General features: G+C 34.1%; 2 protein-coding genes across 3 annotated transcripts in view; both read left to right on the top strand.

Annotated features, from left to right (window-relative positions):
• Positions 1 to 20,366, top strand: part of LOC121113603 (tubulin gamma-1 chain) — a 101,442-nt gene that overhangs the window by 22,284 nt on the left and 58,792 nt on the right. The gene's annotated exons all lie outside the window — the stretch shown is intronic.
• On the top strand, positions 364 to 12,087 carry LOC121113600 (uncharacterized). The gene is made up of 2 exons (XM_040707426.2): positions 364 to 7,292; positions 7,470 to 12,087. The coding sequence occupies exon 2, from the start codon at positions 7,613 to 7,615 to the stop codon at positions 11,774 to 11,776; it is 4,164 nt and encodes a 1,387-aa protein (XP_040563360.1). The 5' UTR covers positions 364 to 7,292; positions 7,470 to 7,612; the 3' UTR covers positions 11,777 to 12,087.

Consider the following 20,366-nt stretch of genomic DNA (forward strand, 5'->3'; position numbering starts at 1 on the left):
ATTTGGACTTATTTGTCGGTCCAGACTGCGGTCTCCGACTGCAAAAAAATCTCAAAAGTACACGATAAATTCTAGAAAAAATACTGTATACATATAAGAGACGAAAATTAATCCGAGCTATCTCTGTTTAAACTTCGTATAACGTCATTCTACTTCAAAAAAAAAAAACATATGGTGTCAAGTTATAAACAATTTATCAGTAAAATCGGTCTAGACCGATTTTTTTTGTGACCGAACTAGACTGAATTTTTCCTTTGAACGGATTTAGAGCGAATTTGTATATGAGACCGATCCATACCGGTTTTTTTTGTTGTAACGAACTAATTCGCTCCAATAAATACCCTAAGGGTCTCAGACCGATCTAGGATTTCCAGACCGAACCCTAACACTAGTATGTATTCTACTCTTTGATGGAATGCAAAATGAATGACATTTAAGCCTTGAAGGATAACAATAATTATTTACAATGATGATAAGTAGGTTCTGTATGTATTTATAGATCATTCCTTCCTTTAATCAAAGTCTGAATGATCAGTAGCGGCGGTTCTATTATTTATCATTATTGTTTTTAATTGTAACTATATTTTACGATGAAAGAACGACGAACCCTTCTTACATTGAGAGTACAGCCCATTCAAAAAAGAGAGGAGGGGAATCATTTTGTTGTGTAGTAGTGTTGGATTCAAGGATTACTCGAACTCGAAACTCAACTCACTAAAGCTGACGAAAATTTACTGAAAATCCCTCGAAATATTTGTATTTGAACTCGGTTACTCAAAACTAGATAAGTTTGAGTACTAATTAGTCAATGAAATTCTGTAGTCCTTATTAATTTGAGATACAAGTTGTACTCTGATCAATCATTTCCACATACCGGGCCAAGCTTTATTATTTACTCATCTCTATTATACAAATTTTGATAGGTTAAGAGTCGTTTTCTTAGAATGTTTCGATTAGCAACAATGTTGTAGAATACATAATTAACTATCGATTGCTAAGAAAAAAACATTTTCTTAGTCGTCACAATGAGCAAATTGTACATGGATGACATTGTAAATTGTCTTCCTCGAGGGACCAGTCTGCTGGCCTTCTAGGACAATCCGGGGCAGAAGAGCGCTGCTATTTCAGCCCTCTTCTTTTACTCTCTGCTCATGGTGACGACTAAGACAATATTTTTTCAAAGCAATCGATAGCCAATGATGTGTTCTACAGCATTGATCATAGGAAAACTGTCAAAAAAATTAAAAGAAAAGTTGTTGTTTTATTAAAAAAAAGAAAATTGCATTATATATTTTTTGGAAAAGTTTATAAATTAAAAAAGTAAAAACGGTTGTTGCAGTTGTTTTTTTTCCTCATTATTAATGGGTCGTTGTGGTGTTTAAATTGTTTTAAAAATGTATAATGATAAAAATAATTATATCAACTTCAATATAATTAATCATATTTTTCCTCCACTAAAGCTTTTTTATATGTAGATAGCAATAGTTCATTTTCTACATATAACAATGATTTAAATTCAGTAGTACCACCTGTCCTGCTTCCGCCTTCTCCTTACAAAAATGCCCACTCAAAAAATTTTATATTTGAAATTTAATAATTCAAAAATTAATTTTCTGTGAGTACTTTTGATTTTAGACAAATTTTAATTTGGATATTTTATTCAAAAGATTCCAAAAACCAAGCCCTCAAAAGTATATATTTATATATATATATATAATTCTGCAGACACCCCTGGACGGTGATTATTTTCTATTTTAAGTAGTGCAATTTGTGAGCGCCTTCATAACATTTATCAGAAGGATTTATTGATGGAAATGAACAATGATTAGTTATATTAGTTGAAGAATACAAAGTAATACAGATTCAATTTAGATAAAAATCCTTCTAGCTTGCTTTTGTGATTTGAATATTGTTCTAACAGGAACTCGAAAATTTTGATTCGAAACCAAACCTATGTACATGTTATTATTCAGTATGAACGCATATTTGGGTCGGGAGTATTGAATAACACTTTTTGCGGATTCATCTATTTTGTACCCTATATACATACAATGTAGGTCACATTTCCTTGGTTAGACGAACAATCAATAATAATAACATGTCGATAGACGGCGGTGAATGATTTTCTTTTGGAGTGTGTACTGTATGGTAAATATGATTAGTGTTGGATTCGAGTATTACTTGAACTAAAAATAAAACTCGAATCTACTAAAGCCAACAATTTTCTGAAAGTTACCTAAACTCCCTCCAGTTTTTGCTGTTGTAGGTAAATTCATCTTTACTCAATAATTATCACAACTTCAAACAGTTGGAGTAATGATTAAAGGTATGGTATGGTATAAGTGAACTTGTCTTGTCCAAAAGGATCTTAGATCCAAACAGGCTTTGGGTACTTAAACTTTTAAGGATCTTTAAGAAGATTCATAGGATTTCTCGGATCTTAAAATTGATTGTGCATTGAGTAAAATATACATAAACAGCTGCAACGTGTGGTTATTCCAATATTATAACAAGAAAAATTCGAATAATGATGATTTGAATGTAATTACATCGATTTATTCATTGTTTCAGCATCAGTAATCAGTAAAAATGTAACTTAAATCCGGATCCTATTTTGTTTTGGTCCGAACTTTGAGTAAAATGTTACTAAAATCTGAAGTGCCGAACCTTTTCGGATCCGAGTTAATGTGAATCCATTCTATCTTTAGTCATGATTAGTCAAATGACCAGTTTAGCATGCAAATGAACAGTAAATAGCTACATTCTTATTAAAAGAAGAAAGTTATATCATGTGGATATTCCCAAAAGCTTCAACTCGAGTTTACACGACCATTGACTGTTGTGCTAACAGATCAGTTTGACTCGAATCCAAACCTATTAAATAATAATCATGTACAAGAACGCGACAGGAAGTATTTTTTGAAAGAAGTTAAAAAAAAAAAAATCAGTTAGCAGCTTCCAAGATCCTCTAAGTCGTTGTCGTTTCCCTGCATATGCGTTTCCTTCCTCTTTCTTTCTCTCTCTCTCTCTTTATATATAGTCTTTATTTCAACAGCAACAACAAATGTTTTTATTATTATAGGTAGGTTTTTCTGGCTTGTGTGTGTGTGTTTTTTTTTTAACGAGAAGTGCTAATGAGGATTTATTTTTTCGAAAAAAGAAGAGGAAGTAAGACTTCTTTTTTTAGAAAACTAACTCTTTAATATAATATAAATTAGAGTCAAGCCAACTGATGTTTACAACCCCATCAACAAACATATGTACACACTGTAGACTGTCGTGTTTTCGGGCCAATATTGTTTCCTTCTTGCACAAAGATCTTTTCTTTTGCAGACAGTCTAAAAACTGACTTTTGCAAAGTTTGTGGCTTTTCATGCCTTTGTTTCATGCATAGTTCAAGCCATTTTAATTTTTTTGAAATTGGACATTTTTAAGGCTCTTCAAAGGTCAGGGAAAGTTATAACTTCTTCCTCTCAAGACAGCATTCTCGCTTATCTTTGGTCTGAATTGTTTTAAAAATGCATAATATACAGGGTGACAATTTTATATCTGGAAAAAGCTTAGACCTCAATGTCTTGGCAACTCGGATATCTTGGTAGGTTAGCAACATTGTAGAGACACTCCAAATAGATGGGGAAGATTGGAATAATAATAATTTTGTTTTTTGTAAAATTTTCTCAGAGTCTTCAACTATCATTTGACGAAATTTTATGAACCTGACATGAACCATCTATGTGATAGTATATGTCGAAAAATTGAATCAGAAATAAAGAAGCAGAGATGATGAAGTGGTAGTTTCTGTCAGACAAAAAAAAATCAAATCACTCTGTGCGCTCGAATAAATATAGAAAATATTGGCATCACTCAAATCAGAAGAAAAGGATACATCAATTAACGTTTATTATTGCCTTCAAATCTATTTTTTTTGAAATTGTTTAACATACCTACTCAAAGCTATGTTTATGAAAGTGTGCTCATTAGATTCAGCTGAGAAAACTGTTTTAAGAAAAAATACTCAATCCTTTAGATGTATTCCGAATATAAACACCGTGTAGCCATTATTGTGGGGCTCCGTTGCTGGGTGCCCCCCAATATTATTCTACGGACGCCACTGGTTGAGGGATATTAAGCCGGCAACGGGACAGTCTAGTCATAGTTCACAGTGTGTCTTTTAAACCCTCCTTCTTTCAAACTCATAAGCCTATAAATAGATTTATTTATTTATATTTTTTGTTCAAAAAGAAATCAATGTAAGACTTTTTCATTAAACTATGCATGGGCCGGAGTAGATGAAGTATTAAGAAACAGAATGTAAAAAAAAAAAAAAAAAAAAAAAAAAACACAACAGTTTTCACTTTTACCGCCCCCGTGTGTTATTGTTATTACTTTCATCGTTTCTTAAAGATTCTAGTTAAAGAAATAATCAGAAGGAGGACTCATCCGCCCACATCCCCCATTCGTCGTACTTTGCTTCAAGTCCAAGCGAGTCATCATTAATATGCGTTTCGACACTTATTTATTTTGAGGGGAGTGAGTTGGATTTTTATAATTTGTAATCATAATATATTGCTTGCATTAAGTACACCCAAAAGTGAAATTTAGCTTCTTTGACTGTTAAAAAAATATACATATAAAAGTCTGGAAACTAAAACTTTTTATTTATATTTATGAGTTACAATCTTAACCAAAAGTTGAGTCATGATTCATGGTTAATAGAATGCATTTCTACATTGCAAATACTACATCATAGATTGCTTGGAATCAAGTTTATGATTGGAGATGTACTCCACATCAGTGGTTCTCAAACTCTACGACGTGCAAATTTCCTTCAGAAATATATATGTACAAATGACATAGTTAGGTTCAAACAAGAATTTAAATTAAAAATGAAAGAGGCAAGAAGACAGCTGAAATGTTAATAAAACCTAAAAATGCGTACCTCAACTATGTTTATATATTCACGCAATGTCGATCAAAAGAGGGGTAGGGACATTTATAGAGCACAAGGAGAATAAAAATGTAATTTTTCTTCACCAAAATCCCATATTGAACAATAACGCGAAACAAAAAAATAACTTGGCGTAGTAGAAACTGTCAACCAATCAGAACTTAAAGTCATAATTGTTGTACTTACTTGGTGATCCTGAGACTATTTTCTCCCCCAGTACACACTCTAAATAGTTCACTGCTCTATTTAATAATAGTTATTATAAATTATAATGTGAGACGACTCATGACAGGGAACTCTCTAGATTATGAGTAAGGGAAATGAATATGGATCAATTAAGCTTTGGACACACTTCGTTTATTTATTGCTATCATTGCCAAGAAGTTGGGATATAATATATATATGAGAAGAATAAATTGAATTGTATGCAAATGAAGGTCTAAATATATGTAGCTGTCATGGCTCATTGATGCTGGAAACTTGGGCCAATTTTGTGTGTGATAATTTTTTTAAAACCCTCAAAAAGTGTTAAATAGATTTTGAACTCTTCATTCTGACTCCATCGTGATTTCCCATCCTTTTTCTTTTACTCCAAGAAACCCTTTTCATTGTTTAGTATGATTACTTCTTTTACAAGATCCCTAGAGATTGTTTTTACTCATTAAATAACCTTTGGAACAAATTCAGTACATATACACTCCTTATTTCAATATAGAGTAGTAGAAAAGTACTTATAAGAGGCTGTACCAAAGATACAAACCAAGTGGCGTTCAGAAGAACAAGTTATCAATATTTATCCAAACAGAGTTGTCTATAGGATAACTTTTTAATCGTCTAGTGGCGTCTAGTATACTTGAATATTAGTCTATTACGAACTATACAACCTCCAGGGATTCACGTTTTTAACTGAATTAACAATCATTATTTTGTTTCATTCGTCATGAGGGAAAATGAATTAGTAACGTCATCTGTAGTATCTTAAAAAGTGACATCTTGCCTGTCAAAAAAGATGTACCATGAATCTCCTCCATCTATCAGGTGATGCAGGCTTCAATCTTCAGAGATTGTGAATAATACCTATTATCAGCCATCTCGTGGTGGTATTAATACATTACCACATTTATTCCAGAGAATGAGTACCTCATATATACATGCATAGTGAGTGGAGTGAGGAGCTGAGGGATATGAATAGGATAAGAAGGGAAACAGAAATCGTGATCTCTTAAATAAAAATAATAGCTCTTGAAAGAGAAAACTTCTGACATAGTAATATAATTTATAAATTCGTGATTTTACCGTGAGGAAAATAGCTAGTGAGTAATAATAATAACGATAATAACAAGAGCATAAAAGTAATGAGTAGGTATACTTTTTAGTCTCTTTGAATCTGTGATGAAATTGTCAAATTAAGGTGCATACATATTTAATAGGTACAACTTAAGTACGGATTTTCCATCGCGTGACGTTAGCTGTCGTGATTGCTTCATACTGCGGTTCATTGATTCCCTCTTGAATGATTACATATCAGAACAAAGTCTAATTGATCACAATAAGTAGCTTTTAAATTAGTGTAATTATGTAACTTATTAATAGCTATTAATATCATTGAAGTAAGTAATGTATGATGCTAGGTTGCGTTGAGTAATATATTGTGTAGGTGGCAGTTGGTTTGATCAGGAGTGAAACATCTCCCATCTCTTTTTGATTCATAAATTATAGACTATTATGCACTCTCTGAAATGACGTCTTGCTTGGAAAATGATTAAATTCTTCACTAGCACTTTTAATTTTATCCGATAAGATAAGATCATTAGGCGATGGATATATATATTAATACAAAAAACTAAAGAATCCATATATAATACTGATAATAATATAAAATGATGGAACTCGCTCCGAGTGCATGTTCGCGTCTCTCTGCTCCCTCAGCTCCTTTGCCCTCTCTTTCTATTTCTCTCTCTTCTCCCCCTACTCAATAGTATGTACGTACACCACCTCACGGAAGGTCGGTCCATGAGCACAATCAAACACACGCTCTTTTTCAGAAGGAAAAAAATAATAGTAGATAGAACAAAACAACTAACTCGAGGAATTCTAGTGTACGATTGATTGAAGGTGAGTGGGTATGTAGTTGATTCCTTGCATAGTCCTTCCTTTTAGTAACACAATAAATAGTTTCGTCCTCATCCATCGCCACCCCATCCTCAATAGTGATCGTTTAATAGTGTGGTGTGTGAGTGAAATCATAGTTCTTTATTTTGGTCGGGTGGGTGTGTTGGATTGAGGAAAGGACAGATCATTTTATAGAGATGAAGAGTTGCGTTCCTTCGTCTAGGAAGTAAAGGTTCGTTTGGACGACTGTTATTATTCCTGTATATTTAATAATAATTAATGTGTATAGGTAACATACTACATGGGTAAAGCTCTTAAGAGTTTTGTTCTGTGGATGCTCTCTGCATTAATAATTACTATTTTATGTATGATTCCAAATAAACATCATTAAAATAATGTAATATTATAGGCTGTTTGACATCGCGGATTTGTGTTTGAAGGAAATTATTTGCACAAATCAGAACAAAAGCAATGAAAGGCAGGACAGGGATTGTTTACATTTCGAATGTACTTTCATTGAATCCTTCCTTCCAAGTTCTCTGATAATAGACAATGAAGTGCTCCGCATTTACCTCTAATATCAATCACCAAAATAGTAGGAGGAGCAACTCACTGGCCGAAGAGGAGGAAGAAGAAGACGAAGGGATCAGCACCATGAAGATCACCAATGGAAATTACATCCATCTACACAACAACAACGTCTCTCCAACGGTCACAACCTCCATTGGAGGCCGTAAATTTGAAATCCCCCTCCCCTTCGGCTATCATATGGATCTGGACTTTCTTCGTTTCTGCTCTGAGGAACTAGTGAATGGGGAAAATATAGAGAGGCTCAAGGATTTAAAAAGGACTCGGCGACGCCAAAGGAAAACTCTTGAAGCTCTTATGGGCATCAAACAGGAACAAAAGGATAGGGAAAAAAGACTTATCCGAGATCTGCCTCATGCAAATCGAAGACTGAGTCCCTTTTCTCGTTCCGAAAAAAGTGTTCTGGATGAGGATGAAGGAGGGGATTTTGAGGAGGAGCGTCGACGACAAAACTATGGAGATCAATTTATGAAAGAGGCTCTAAAGGATGCTGTTCGTGACTTTGAGCGCTGTATTGCAGATACAACAACGAAATTTACAGATAGGAGACTCTATAACAATAATACTTTCCCCAGATCTTCTCGAGATCCAGAGGATAAGTTAATGATGCGTCAATCCTCCAATTCTTCTATTTCTTCTGTTTCAACTTCATCATTCCACGGAGGTAACTCTGAGATTCCTCATGGTAGTAGTAGTAGTAACAATAACGCTCATCTACAAGATCGAATGGAAACAGATTCCATTATAAGCATTAGCTCCGAAATGAGTGCAAGTACACTCCGTAACATTCGTGAACAAATGGCGAGATCCTTGGCCAAATTAAAGGACTACGAAAAACAGGTTGAAGCCATTCCAGTCATGCAAGTGAAACTAAGTGTTCTTAAAGAAGAAAAACGACTCTTAATGCTTCAACTCAAGCAAAAAGAACTTGAAATGACTCGAAGTTTCAGTAGGAATCGAAATAATAGTGCTGTTGATGATGTGGATATGCTCTACGATACGGAGGATGACGAGGAAGAGGATTACGCTGTTGGAGGTGGGAAACAACAATCAAATGGAACGTCTAAGCGAAGATCATCATTTTATCACTACGTAGATCCCAGCTCTCGGCCAAGGGCTCGATCTGAGAGTCCATATGGCTATGGTAGCTCAAATAAATTGAATCCCGAAGAATTCATTTCATATCAACGTCACAAACGCTCCAACTCTTGTGGATATAATTCTGATGATTCTCTCATATCACCCACTGACTACAAGTCCTTAAATCGTCGTGTTCAAGGAAGTTCAAATCTTGCATCTACACCCCTCCCTGGTGATCAACGAACAGAACTCAATTTCTGTATCACGGAGCATAAAAAACCTCCTGAGACAACGGATTCATCTTGTAATACTGAGTCGGTTCGTATGAGGGATCATGGAGTTAATACGAAGGACGTTTCAACTGGAACCAGAGGTACTAACACTTTAAAACCTCGGACATCCACTCGTGCTACGAAAACTACGCTCTCAATGGAGGACATCATCACGAGGGAAGAGTCTGAAAAACTTGTACAAGAAGCTGTTTTTAAAACTGAAGAAGAATTAATGGAGTGTCCACTATTGCAAAAAGCAATGGCTCGAGTGGAAGAAGAAGTAATACGGGGAGGACCCTTCGAAAAAGTTGATAGTAGCTGTCAAGTGGGTGTGGAGAATATTTGTCCCTTTGTCATTAGTGTCGGTGTTCAAGCAGAATTTGTTGAATATAAGCCTGCAACCTACGAAATTTCCACCCAAGCTCAACCTGAACAAAGTGATTTTGAGTGTCAGTCTTATCATCATCATCATCATCCATCACCTATTCCGGAGGAGCCTGAAGGAATTGAAACTGTTTCTATTGGTGTTGGTGATTGTAAAGTCTATGAGGACCCTGTCCTTCCTCTCCAATGTAGAAACGTAGGTGTGTGCACTGAAAAATGGGTGGAGGTCATAAAAGCCTCCAAGCAAACTGACACAGAGGATTTTGCTTATAAAGATACTGAGTCGCCCCGAGTAGCTGATATTCTAGCAGAATTACCATCAACCCCACCTGTATCTAGAAAAGGTAGCTATGGTCGTATTGGATCCCCCAGTCACTCTCGACGAACATCCACAAGTTCTCCTTCAGTGAGTCGTAAAAATAGTCGCTCAGCCTCAACAATGACAGATGAACTCCCTAAAAAGAATATGTCAACTACATCCACATCTGCTAACTCTCCTGTAATGAAGTCTATTGGAACTTGTACTATGGTTCTACCTCTCAAAACTGAGGAATTTATACTTCCAGCACCTGGAAGTCCCTTGACAACTCCTGACCAAGAAAAACTTAAGTTTAATCTTTGTGATAAATGCAACACGGACATCAAAACAGCAGCTACAGGAATTGTGATTGGAAGTTCAAGTCTTGAGAAAAAAAAGTTGTCGCTTCAAGTTCAACCCCCATCTCCGGATACACCCTGGATTTCAAAAATTCCTCGTCCCATCCCAGAAAATCCGGATGTTTCTAAATTAAAATCCGCGTCATCCACTAGTAACTTGACTTCTTCGCTCATTGAACAATCCTACCGTCCAAGGAGTCCTTTGCTTCAAAGATCCAAATCCTCTCTTACACCTTCAATGGGACGAAAGTCTTTGAGTCCATCATATAGTAATCCGTTGAGTCCTCCTAGTTCTAGAAGAAGTAACATAGGAACACCTCCTCCGCACCCGCAAACGCCACCCATTAATAGTAATACTAGTAGACGCATCCCATCACCTTTAACCCGATCCTACTCCCCTTCTGAGAAAAGGAGCCTCATTCCTAAGTTGAGTCCAATTAGTCAGAGAAAAGCAGTTTCTGTCTCTGAGATTCGTGAATCCAAAAAATCATCTAACTCAATCGAGGAACGTAGAGGAACACCCTCAATGATTCCTCGTGTCGTGACTCCACCCGCCCTCAGAAAAATGTACCCAAAAGAGTCCGATAAACTGGCCACTCCCGATAGAAATGTAGTCAGAAAAAATACATACACAAAGCATACAACGGGAGTATCTGAGTTGGAGTTAGGGAATGGTGTGGAATCTAAGCAGCCCTCACTAGCAGAGAAATTGAAAAGAAAGATGGGCAAGGAAGAAGCCATCAAAGTAGTGGCGGCTGCAACTCGAATCTCTGAGGAATCTGTTAATCACGAGAAAAAAAAGGCATCATCCTATCCCCTTCCGGGAGCAGCTCTCTTCGCTCCCATCGATGAGAATCGAATCAAGGTTGAACCTTCTCAGGAAATGAAGTCTGCCTTAAAAGTCCTCAAGGACTCTTTTCATTCCTCCACTTCCCGCTCTAACGCACAAGTAACAAATGCCATCAATATAGTCCAGCAAGAGTGGTTCAAGACTTCAAGTACAAAGTCATCAAATCCTTTGGATGTAGAGGACTACTTGGACTTTGTTGAGGACATGTCCAAAGATCTCTTGGACCGTGTTGTGAATTTAATGGATGTGAACGGAAATACTGCCCTTCATTACTCCGTTTCTCATGGAAGCTTTGATGTCGTCTCCATTTTATTGGACTCAAAAGTCGCTAACCCTAATATTCTAAACAAGGCAGGCTACACCTGCATAATGCTTATATCCTTGGCTCAAATCAACAATTCAACTCATAAGGCCGTCGTTGAGCGTCTCTTTACCGCAGGGGATGTCAACATTCGAGCCTCTCAGCATGGTCAAACAGCTCTAATGTTGGCTGTTAGCCATGGACGTCTTGACATGGTTCGTCTCCTGGTAGAGGCTGGAGGTGACATCAATGTTCGAGATGAAGATGGCTCAACTGCTCTCATGTGTGCTGCTGAGCATGGTCATATGGAAATTGTCAAGTTTTTGTTACTACAATCTGATACTAACGTGAATGCTAAAGATAACGATGGGCTCACGGCACTTGCTGTGGCTATGGAGGCAGGTCATCGGGACATTGGAGTTGTTTTATATGCATCCATGTCTTTTTCACGAGGGGCTTCTCCTTACTCTTCTATGAGAATGAAGAGACCGGGATCTGTTACTCCTGTAGGAGGTAAAACAACACCATCCCCTGTTCCTCCTACTCCTCCCCATCGCTCCAGAAGAAACTCCAGTAATCAATAATAATAATAACAATTATTACTCTCAACGATTTTGATTTCTATCATATATTTTTTCCCCTCATAATTATTCTATTATTTTTGTACACCGTATAAACTGTACGTTTCACCTTCTTTTCGTCATGTTATACCCCTACACGTACATACATATTTAGAGTCTGGATCCACAAACTATTATTTACTTACATAGATTTATTTTTCTACACAAATATTTAATATAATTATATTATCATCATTATTACTATGTATAAAACTTTAAAAAAGATTATAATTGCTTATTATTTCATTCAAATATATGGAACTACAGATTCACAATATATGCTTATATATTTATAGTTAATTTCGTCATTCAAGTATATATTGGAATTGGTGGCTTGAGATAAGATAGCAATTTGCATATTATTTATTTACTTATTATAAATATCATGCCAATACACAGTATGTTTTACATTCAAATGAGATGACGCTGTACACATTTACACTCTTGTTAGCTCTCGATTTTTCTACTTATTTAAACCCTTATCAGATTTGGGCTTGATTGAATTCAAATTAGCTTCTGCTAAGCTATGAACCATTCCCAACAATTATTGAATGATATATAGAGAGTTTTCACTCACTTCGATGGCATCTTGGAAGGTGGTTATAGTTCCTGTCTTGACTACATGAAATGAACCAATTTCCAATTATTCTTGATGAAACTTCATCAAATGTCTTTAAGAAGAATACTAGATGCCAATGATTACACGTGTAAATCCGGTGTGTTTTTAGCCGGTCCCTTAATTCGTAATTGGTAGTATATAGAACAAATTTTCTTTTCCTTAGCAGTTGTCATTATTATTTAATTCTTGTGTAGTGAACATCCTTTCCTAAATAGTTTCAATTATATTCAAACCCTGTTTGAATGTTCCTGTCTGCTCATAAAAGACTGATGTAATGAAACGTCATCTTTCTCGCCTCCCAAACATTCTTCAAATTTTTAGGGTTAGGATGTTGATTTTTGGTTTCTTTTTTTTTTTTAAATATGCCCATTCCACACTGCCAATGATCAACACTGATATTGGAGCTAAATTAAATGAATAAATAGGGGAGGAATATCCCTAAAATAGCCATATGTGTACAATTATTATTTTTTACTTTTTGATTAGGGACGATACTCGTAGGATAATAAGATATAAATATCTTCTTCATTCCATTTTAATAGTTTTATGTATATCTACATTCAATATGGAAATATGATTGTATTTATAATGATGTAATAACAAAACATATTTTTAATGCATTTTAGGTCTAAATATATAGTTATATATAGCCAGGCAATAGAGGGATAAAGTTCTGATAAACACTTAAGGATTAAGTCCTTTGGTTTTTCTTCCCATAAGTTGACTATTTTCCTTAATATTATTTTAAAAAAAACTTTTTTAATGTTATAACTTATAAAACTTTTGGAGGTCTCTTCCATTGTGGTACTTAAATATGCAATTGGCTTGTTTTGTAAGTATGTAGTTTTATACTGATAAATTATAGAGATAATAGAAAATATACTCAAAATGTATTCAGATCTGCTTAGAGTCACACCATATGAACACAGACTTATAGCTCCGAGTGTCAGGATCCCAGTACCACTAACTACCGAACAAAACAAATTTGTACACTTTTTTGTGAGATTCGTTAAAGTTGAAGAAAGTACTTTGTAAATGGAAAAGTCCATCTTTTTAAAAGGGCTTTCAGGAGGGATGAGCAACATTAGGGTTTTTTCCCCAGCTCTCTTATTAGTTAAACTAAAAGGTTTATTTGAAAAATCCATCATAAAACATTTGTTGGCGTTTATGGATTAAAGCCAAAGAATGGGAGTGAAACCTCCTCCTACGAGTTTAGAAAGACAAGTAACACTTTGCATACACATGTTGATGTTACATAATAAATAAAAAATAATAGGTACTTTATTTTTCCTCTCAAAAAAAGGCCTTATCAATATATAGGTATATACATTTTTTAGGGGGGTAAAGAATAAATAAAAAAATCCGTCTGAGTTTATTTATTTATTGCTTTGTGTGAGTGAGTATTCAATCCATGCCACTAAAAATCTTCTCAACAACGCGTAGGGTTATATATACATATTTATGTATATATAAAAAAGCGGTATACAGAACACTTTATCTCACTTCTTCATCACTAACACCTCAACATCATGTCTGTCAATCATTATTTCCTTCCACAGCGGATAGTTAATATATATAATGTATAATTATTTCGGTCTTATACATTTTTATTTTTTTTCACACACTTATCTATATATAGAGGGGTCTCACAATGACGTCAGCATTGTTCATATTGGATCAAATTTTATCTTTATGCGGATTTGGATTCTTCTTCTTTCTTTAACTTCACTTCAAAAGTGATGTAGCGAATGTTGTGTGGGTCCTTATTTAGGACTGAAGACTGCTGGTTCGTCCGGTTCAGTCCTTTGTATATCAATCCTAAAACGGATATAGCTAATTCCTTGATGACGATAGCAAACTTTATATCCTCTTTTTTAGTCAGTTTTTTTATGGCAGTCCAAAGGGCCGACAGTCTTAGGGACCGGTCACAAGACTGGACTGGATCGAATATATAAGGACTGACACAACACTAGTCGTAGCTAGGGGGAAGGGATATGTTTTTTCTTTTGTTTTTTTTTGTTGTAAAAGTGCGAAGAAAAGGCTGGAGTGAGACATATGGTACACCTGAATTAAGATCCTTATTAATATCAGCTCTCTGTTATATAATTTTGGAGGGAAGAAATGAATTACTGCTATAAAGAGGGTAACCATCTACATTTAAAATAGCAATAGTTCAGAGATTATATTTAAATTAATATATATTTACTTTATTATGCATTTTTAAAACAATTTACACCAAAGATAGGCGAGAATTCTCCTTTTAGAAGGTGAGGTTAAAGCACCCACGACTTATTAAATAATCAGCAAAAAAGAAGAAAGAGCACACGCATCAACTATTTTTCCTTTTGTAATCGCTATACTTAGTTTTTTCTTTACATACATCCCACCTTTTATACATCATTGCTAATGCACAGTGATGCATAAAACATTTCATATCGATGATGAAAGCTGTAATCCTGACAATTTGAAGAATGTTTGGGAGCAGAGTAGTTCAGCCATCATGACGTTTTATTATATCATCTGCATGACTCGGAAGATGAAGGAAATATTCACAAATCCCATCCCTTATCTAGCAAGGGCATATAGGGTGGAATTACTCCGATGTAGATCCTCAATTTCACTACGAGTCCAACATGGACTTACACTTATAGGGCCCCAACGAGCCTGTAGTGTCTTGTCAATCCTTTCTTATATTAGTTAAAACATTGTGTACCTTTTTAACACTTTACAATCAAGTTTAACTTTTACATGGTCACTCCCTTTTTACCCGTGGGCTGGGTCACATCCCTGTGCCTGAGATCTTATATTACTTAGCAGTGGGATTCTAGTGGAACTATCTAATATATCCTTTTGAATTATACCCACAGACCTATATAATAACTACTGAATGCATAACCTATTGAATAACAAGGAGAAAAAGAGCGACTCATATTTCAGCTGTTGAACACTACATAAATAATACTACTACTTGGATTTTTTTTATTACATAGATATAACATAAAATATCAGCTGACAGTTGACTCTCCTTTTCTTTGCCTGTTGAGTATCCAGCTATTATCTAGGTCGATGATTATACCCCGTCCTGAGTCATCTGGCTTTTATTCCTTTAATAAGTTGGGTTGGCGTCCAGCCTGAATTAAGTTCTTAAGTGAGTACACATCAAAAACCTCTTCACCTTTCTTGAGCACACGAACTAGTGATTACTTTATTTTTATATGTTTCCTCTTCAAGAATGGAAGAACAATGATAAAAGCTTTGGAAAATAAAAGAGCCTCTTCTGATTGCCTACTAGGATAAGGCGCTCTGCACATATTTTATATATCTTTGGGCATTATGGGATCGTGTCCACCCAAAACTATCCTTGTTCTCATCCCCTAAACTGAAATATAAGCATAATCTAAACTTTATTCTACTAAAACTGCAGAATTTTCATCACATTCTAAATTATTGTACTTAACAATTGTATATTTTTAAATGTACTCAAAGGATATAAACGTTAAATAAATTGTCTTTTCTATAAATATAAATATATATATATTTGTAGCTTCTAAAAAAAGTTGTTATCAAATTTAAAGAATAAAAATGTCATGTCAAGCCGCAAAGAAAAACCTTGTATCACAGCACTCACTCCTCCTTGGATATAGTTTTGGTTACGCGACTGCTCCCAACTATCACCTGAAGATATGTACGAGCAGAGGTTAAAAAAATATGAAATTTGAAGATCGCACCCTTTTTTAATTGCTACCGGAAAAGTATTTTTTATTTAGAACAGCTGTCATGATTATTCTTGAAGAAAGAATAATAAATATAAAATAGTCACTGGTGCATAGAGTAATTCTGAGGATTGGTTGTTAGACCTTGTTGGACTCGAAGTAGAATTGAGGATTGATAACAAAGCAATTTTTTATTTTACAATTCGTTTGTCATTATTATTTAATTTTTGAAGACAGAATATCCAAGTATAAAGTAATGACTAGTAGGAGTATTGGCCTTTGAGAGACATAAGTAGTGATGTAAATCGTGTGTATGTTTTGACTGGCTTATTTTATTGGAATTGGTAATCTGAGGAATACATTTTCATTTCCATAGTAGTTGTCGTTATAATTTTATTTCTACTAATTGAATTTTATTCGAAACCTGAATCAAATTTCCTGTGTGCTCATAAAAGACTACAATTGGGATCTTAAACAACTTAAATTCAGTACATTGAAAGTAGTAGATAAAACTTAATAAAATCATCATTATAATTAATTTTTTTGAAACAACTAATTCAAATTATATAACATTACAAGTACGCCATAAAATAAGACGACTTTTCCTATTATACATATACCCAATAAATATGATAACTTTGCATGATCATTTGCAGAAAATGTTTGCTTGCCAAAATGACCAAAATATAAATTAAATAAAGGTTTTATGGCAATATGGAATTACCTTTTTCATTAAATATTTATACTTATGGACTTCCAATTTTCAATTAGTTTTGACAATTATTTTATACAATATTTTTAAATTTCTGTTCCTTTATCCTTTAGCTTTTTGTTCAAAGTTTAATTTTATTCATTGATTTCTTCTGTCAGAGGAACAACGGAAATTATTTTTCATTAATTTTCCGTGGAAGTTATAGAAAATGAAGCAATTGCTTGTAATTAAAAAAATGACAACACGTACCAATATTTTAAATCTAAAATGAACTGAATAATACTACAGCTTTAAGAATCCCAAAAAAACTAGATTTTATTGAACTTATAATGTAAAAAAAAAAATCAATTTTAGAAGGAAAAATATGATACTAACATACTACGACTACTCAAACTACAGGGTTCGGAAGCAAAAACTGGGCGGAATGACTGATGTTAGAAAAATGTCAATAATTTACAAATTTTTTTAAACAAAACTTTGAGACAATACCTTTGTGAACATGTTCACTCAATATGACCGCCCTCAGCAGCAATCACAGCCTTCACACGGAAGTGGAAAGCCTTGATGGAGTTGATGATGAACTTCTCCGACAAGTCGTTCCACTCCTTCACAATGGCGGCCTTCAGGGAGTTCTCGTTCGGTGATATGTCCAGTTAGTCTCCCTCTCTAAAGTCCCCTACACAGCAAAGTCCAACGGGTTCAAATCTGGCGAAAATGATGGTCACATGTCCTTGTGCCAAAAATCAGCCATGTTGTCGGCGCAGAACTTCTGGCATTTGGCCGATGTGTGTGAGGGTGAACCATCTTGGGTCCACAAATAGTTTTCCTCTGGGTATGTGTCCTTGAGCCATGGCAGTAGGGTGAACCTCAGCACATTGTAGTAGGTCTCCTGGCCGATTTTCTTCCCAGTCTTAAAAAAGAAGGGAGGCATCTTCTTGCCGTCGGCCGCCACGATCTTGATCTTCTTATCAGGTCCCCCAGAAACTCAGAATCCCTTTTCAAGTTGTGTCCCCCACTTCCTTCTTCCTTGAGATGTATTTTCCATCCTTTTTCATATATATGAAGCACCTACCAATGCCCATAATCTCTGCCACCTCAATTTTGGCATCCAGAAGGTCTGAGATCCTCGTGACTTTTTGCTTCTTGCTCACTCATGATGAAAGATTTGAGAAATGTTTATTATCTAGCTAAGCTGTTCTTCTCCATATTATTCAAATTGTCAGGGGTACCACCATGTTCATTTTCGATTTCTTCTTTTTAACACACCGCTAGGTTATATTATTGAAATCTCTCTGTACATAAATATGGAGTTACTTTTTTATTTTCCCATTATTTTTTTCTTTACAAATGCGTAAAAACTAGTGTTGGGTTTCGGTCTGGAAAATCCTATACCGGTCTCAGACCGTTATATTTTTTGTGGGACCGAATTAGTTCGGTCCAACAAAAAAAATCGGTCCAAAGGAAAAGTTTGGTCTAGAAAATACAATGAACTATGTGTTTGGATGTTAAAATGAAATTGAAAGGACTTATGTACATCAATACTCTGAGTCAAAAATTTATACCTCCAAGACTAACATTTTAATTACATATCTTATCCTAATATATTTCTAAAGTAATTCATCTGAAACAATTTCGTGTTTTAATTTTACACGCTAAAAAAAACAATTTGTCACGAAAAAAAACAACTTATTTTCTTTGTTAAGCTTACGATATGTGGATTTTCTTCTTTTTGGGATTTTTGTTCAAGATTTTTTCTATTGACACACACTACATCAATTAAAAACAGGTTCTTGCATCGTGTTGCACTCCATATTTACGTAGTATGGGCCATAGATGAACCATTGCAATGGAAGAAATAATATATTTTACTTGAATTACAGGAGCGTCCGCTATAGGCCCCCCCCAACCCCCCCAAAAAAGGATTTTTTTATTTTTACTAGAAAATTGAATATTTGAAATTTTCCCCCTAAATATAGAATATTTGATTTTTTTTTTTCAAAAAATTCAAATATTTGAAGAAAAAAAAGAAAAATATTTGAAATGTTTTTCCAAAAATTAAATTTTTGGGACTACCAATGGATTTATGAAATTTATTCCCCAAAAAATTATTTTAAGTGAATAGGTGTCGATTTTTAAATTTTTATTCCGTAAAATATAATATTTGAAATTAAAAAAAAAAAAAAAAAAAATATTAATGAAAAGCTATGTATTTTTGAAACTTTTTTCGAAAAAAAAAAAAAAAATTGGGAATGGATATGGATTTTTGGCATTTTTTTATTCTAAAAAAATATATTCGATATTTAATTTTTGTCATTTTTCCCCAAAAAAATTAATTTTTTGAGTCAAGCAATAGATTTATGAAATTTTTCCTCCAAAAAATAAATTTATTTTTGAATTTTTATTTCGAAAAATTTAATATATGATATTAAATTATTGATTTTTTATCTCCAAAAAATTTAATTTATCGTGGACAGCTGTGGATTTCTGAATTTTATGACAAAAAATTTAATTTTTTGAGTATGGCTATAATCCTTAGGACGCTTCTGAATTATCCTACATTTCTTAGCTGTAGATTTTTCAATTTTTTTCCAAAAAATTTTATTTTGAAAAAAAAATTTAAAAAAAAATAATGTTTTGACAATGGCTATAATCCTTCTGACGCTTCAGAATTATCCTACTTTTCTTGTCCCTATGTAGTCAATCTAAAACAAAAAGACTCAGAGTAGAATTGAGGGTCAACGTTGGAGTAATTTTTACCTATGTCCTAGTTTATTTCCTTCTCCCCTTCGTCACAGCTGCTTGTAGCTGATCTAATGAAACGTTATGACAGCTAAGGAGCTCTCCTTCCGGCTGGGTATAATTTGTTAAGGAAGATTTATTTATAAAAATAGAAAAAGGATTATTGACCATTTTTTTATTAAGAAAAAAAAAAGGTTATTTTAAAATTTAAAAAAATATGTCAAGGTATTTATAATCTTATTGTCCTTTATTTCAATATTTGACAAGGGCAGAAGGAAGTTTGTTTTCTTTATTTAAAGAGAACATAACTAAAAATACGTCATCTATATTCCTATATACATATGTAGATAGAATATAATGTCTTTGGGCTCTTGTTCCTTGTACATATGTATGATATTAAATTCCACCTTCTTCCATTACTAAAGAAGTTGTGGTGATTAAGTATGTTATGAGGGGTAATGACTATTATTTGTCTTATAAACTTCATCTTTAATATGGTAGTGGCAATGACGACATTTGTTGTCTCATTCTGTCAATTGTGTGCTTATCAATAGTCTCTTATTCTTTTGAGCCTTTCTACGGAATGACTTGATTATTAATTAACTTATTTATTTTATAAAAATAAACATTTGATGATTAAAAAGACCTCTAATCAAGTTTTGTGATTAAGCACTGTAGAGGCTGATACAAAGGAGTCAGTGTACTTTGGAAGAGTTTTTGCCTCAATATATTTCCATGAAATTGGGACGAGATCAGCATTACAATATTTTG

Source organism: Lepeophtheirus salmonis, chromosome 2 (genome assembly GCF_016086655.4).
Source record: "Lepeophtheirus salmonis chromosome 2, UVic_Lsal_1.4, whole genome shotgun sequence".
Taxonomy (NCBI): Eukaryota; Metazoa; Arthropoda; class Copepoda; order Siphonostomatoida; family Caligidae; genus Lepeophtheirus; species Lepeophtheirus salmonis.

Bases quoted from the DNA above. Each gene is read 5' to 3' on its own strand.
- LOC121113600 (XM_040707426.2), top strand. From the start codon at position 7,613: ATGAAGTGCTCCGCATTTACCTCTAATATCAATCACCAAAATAGTAGG.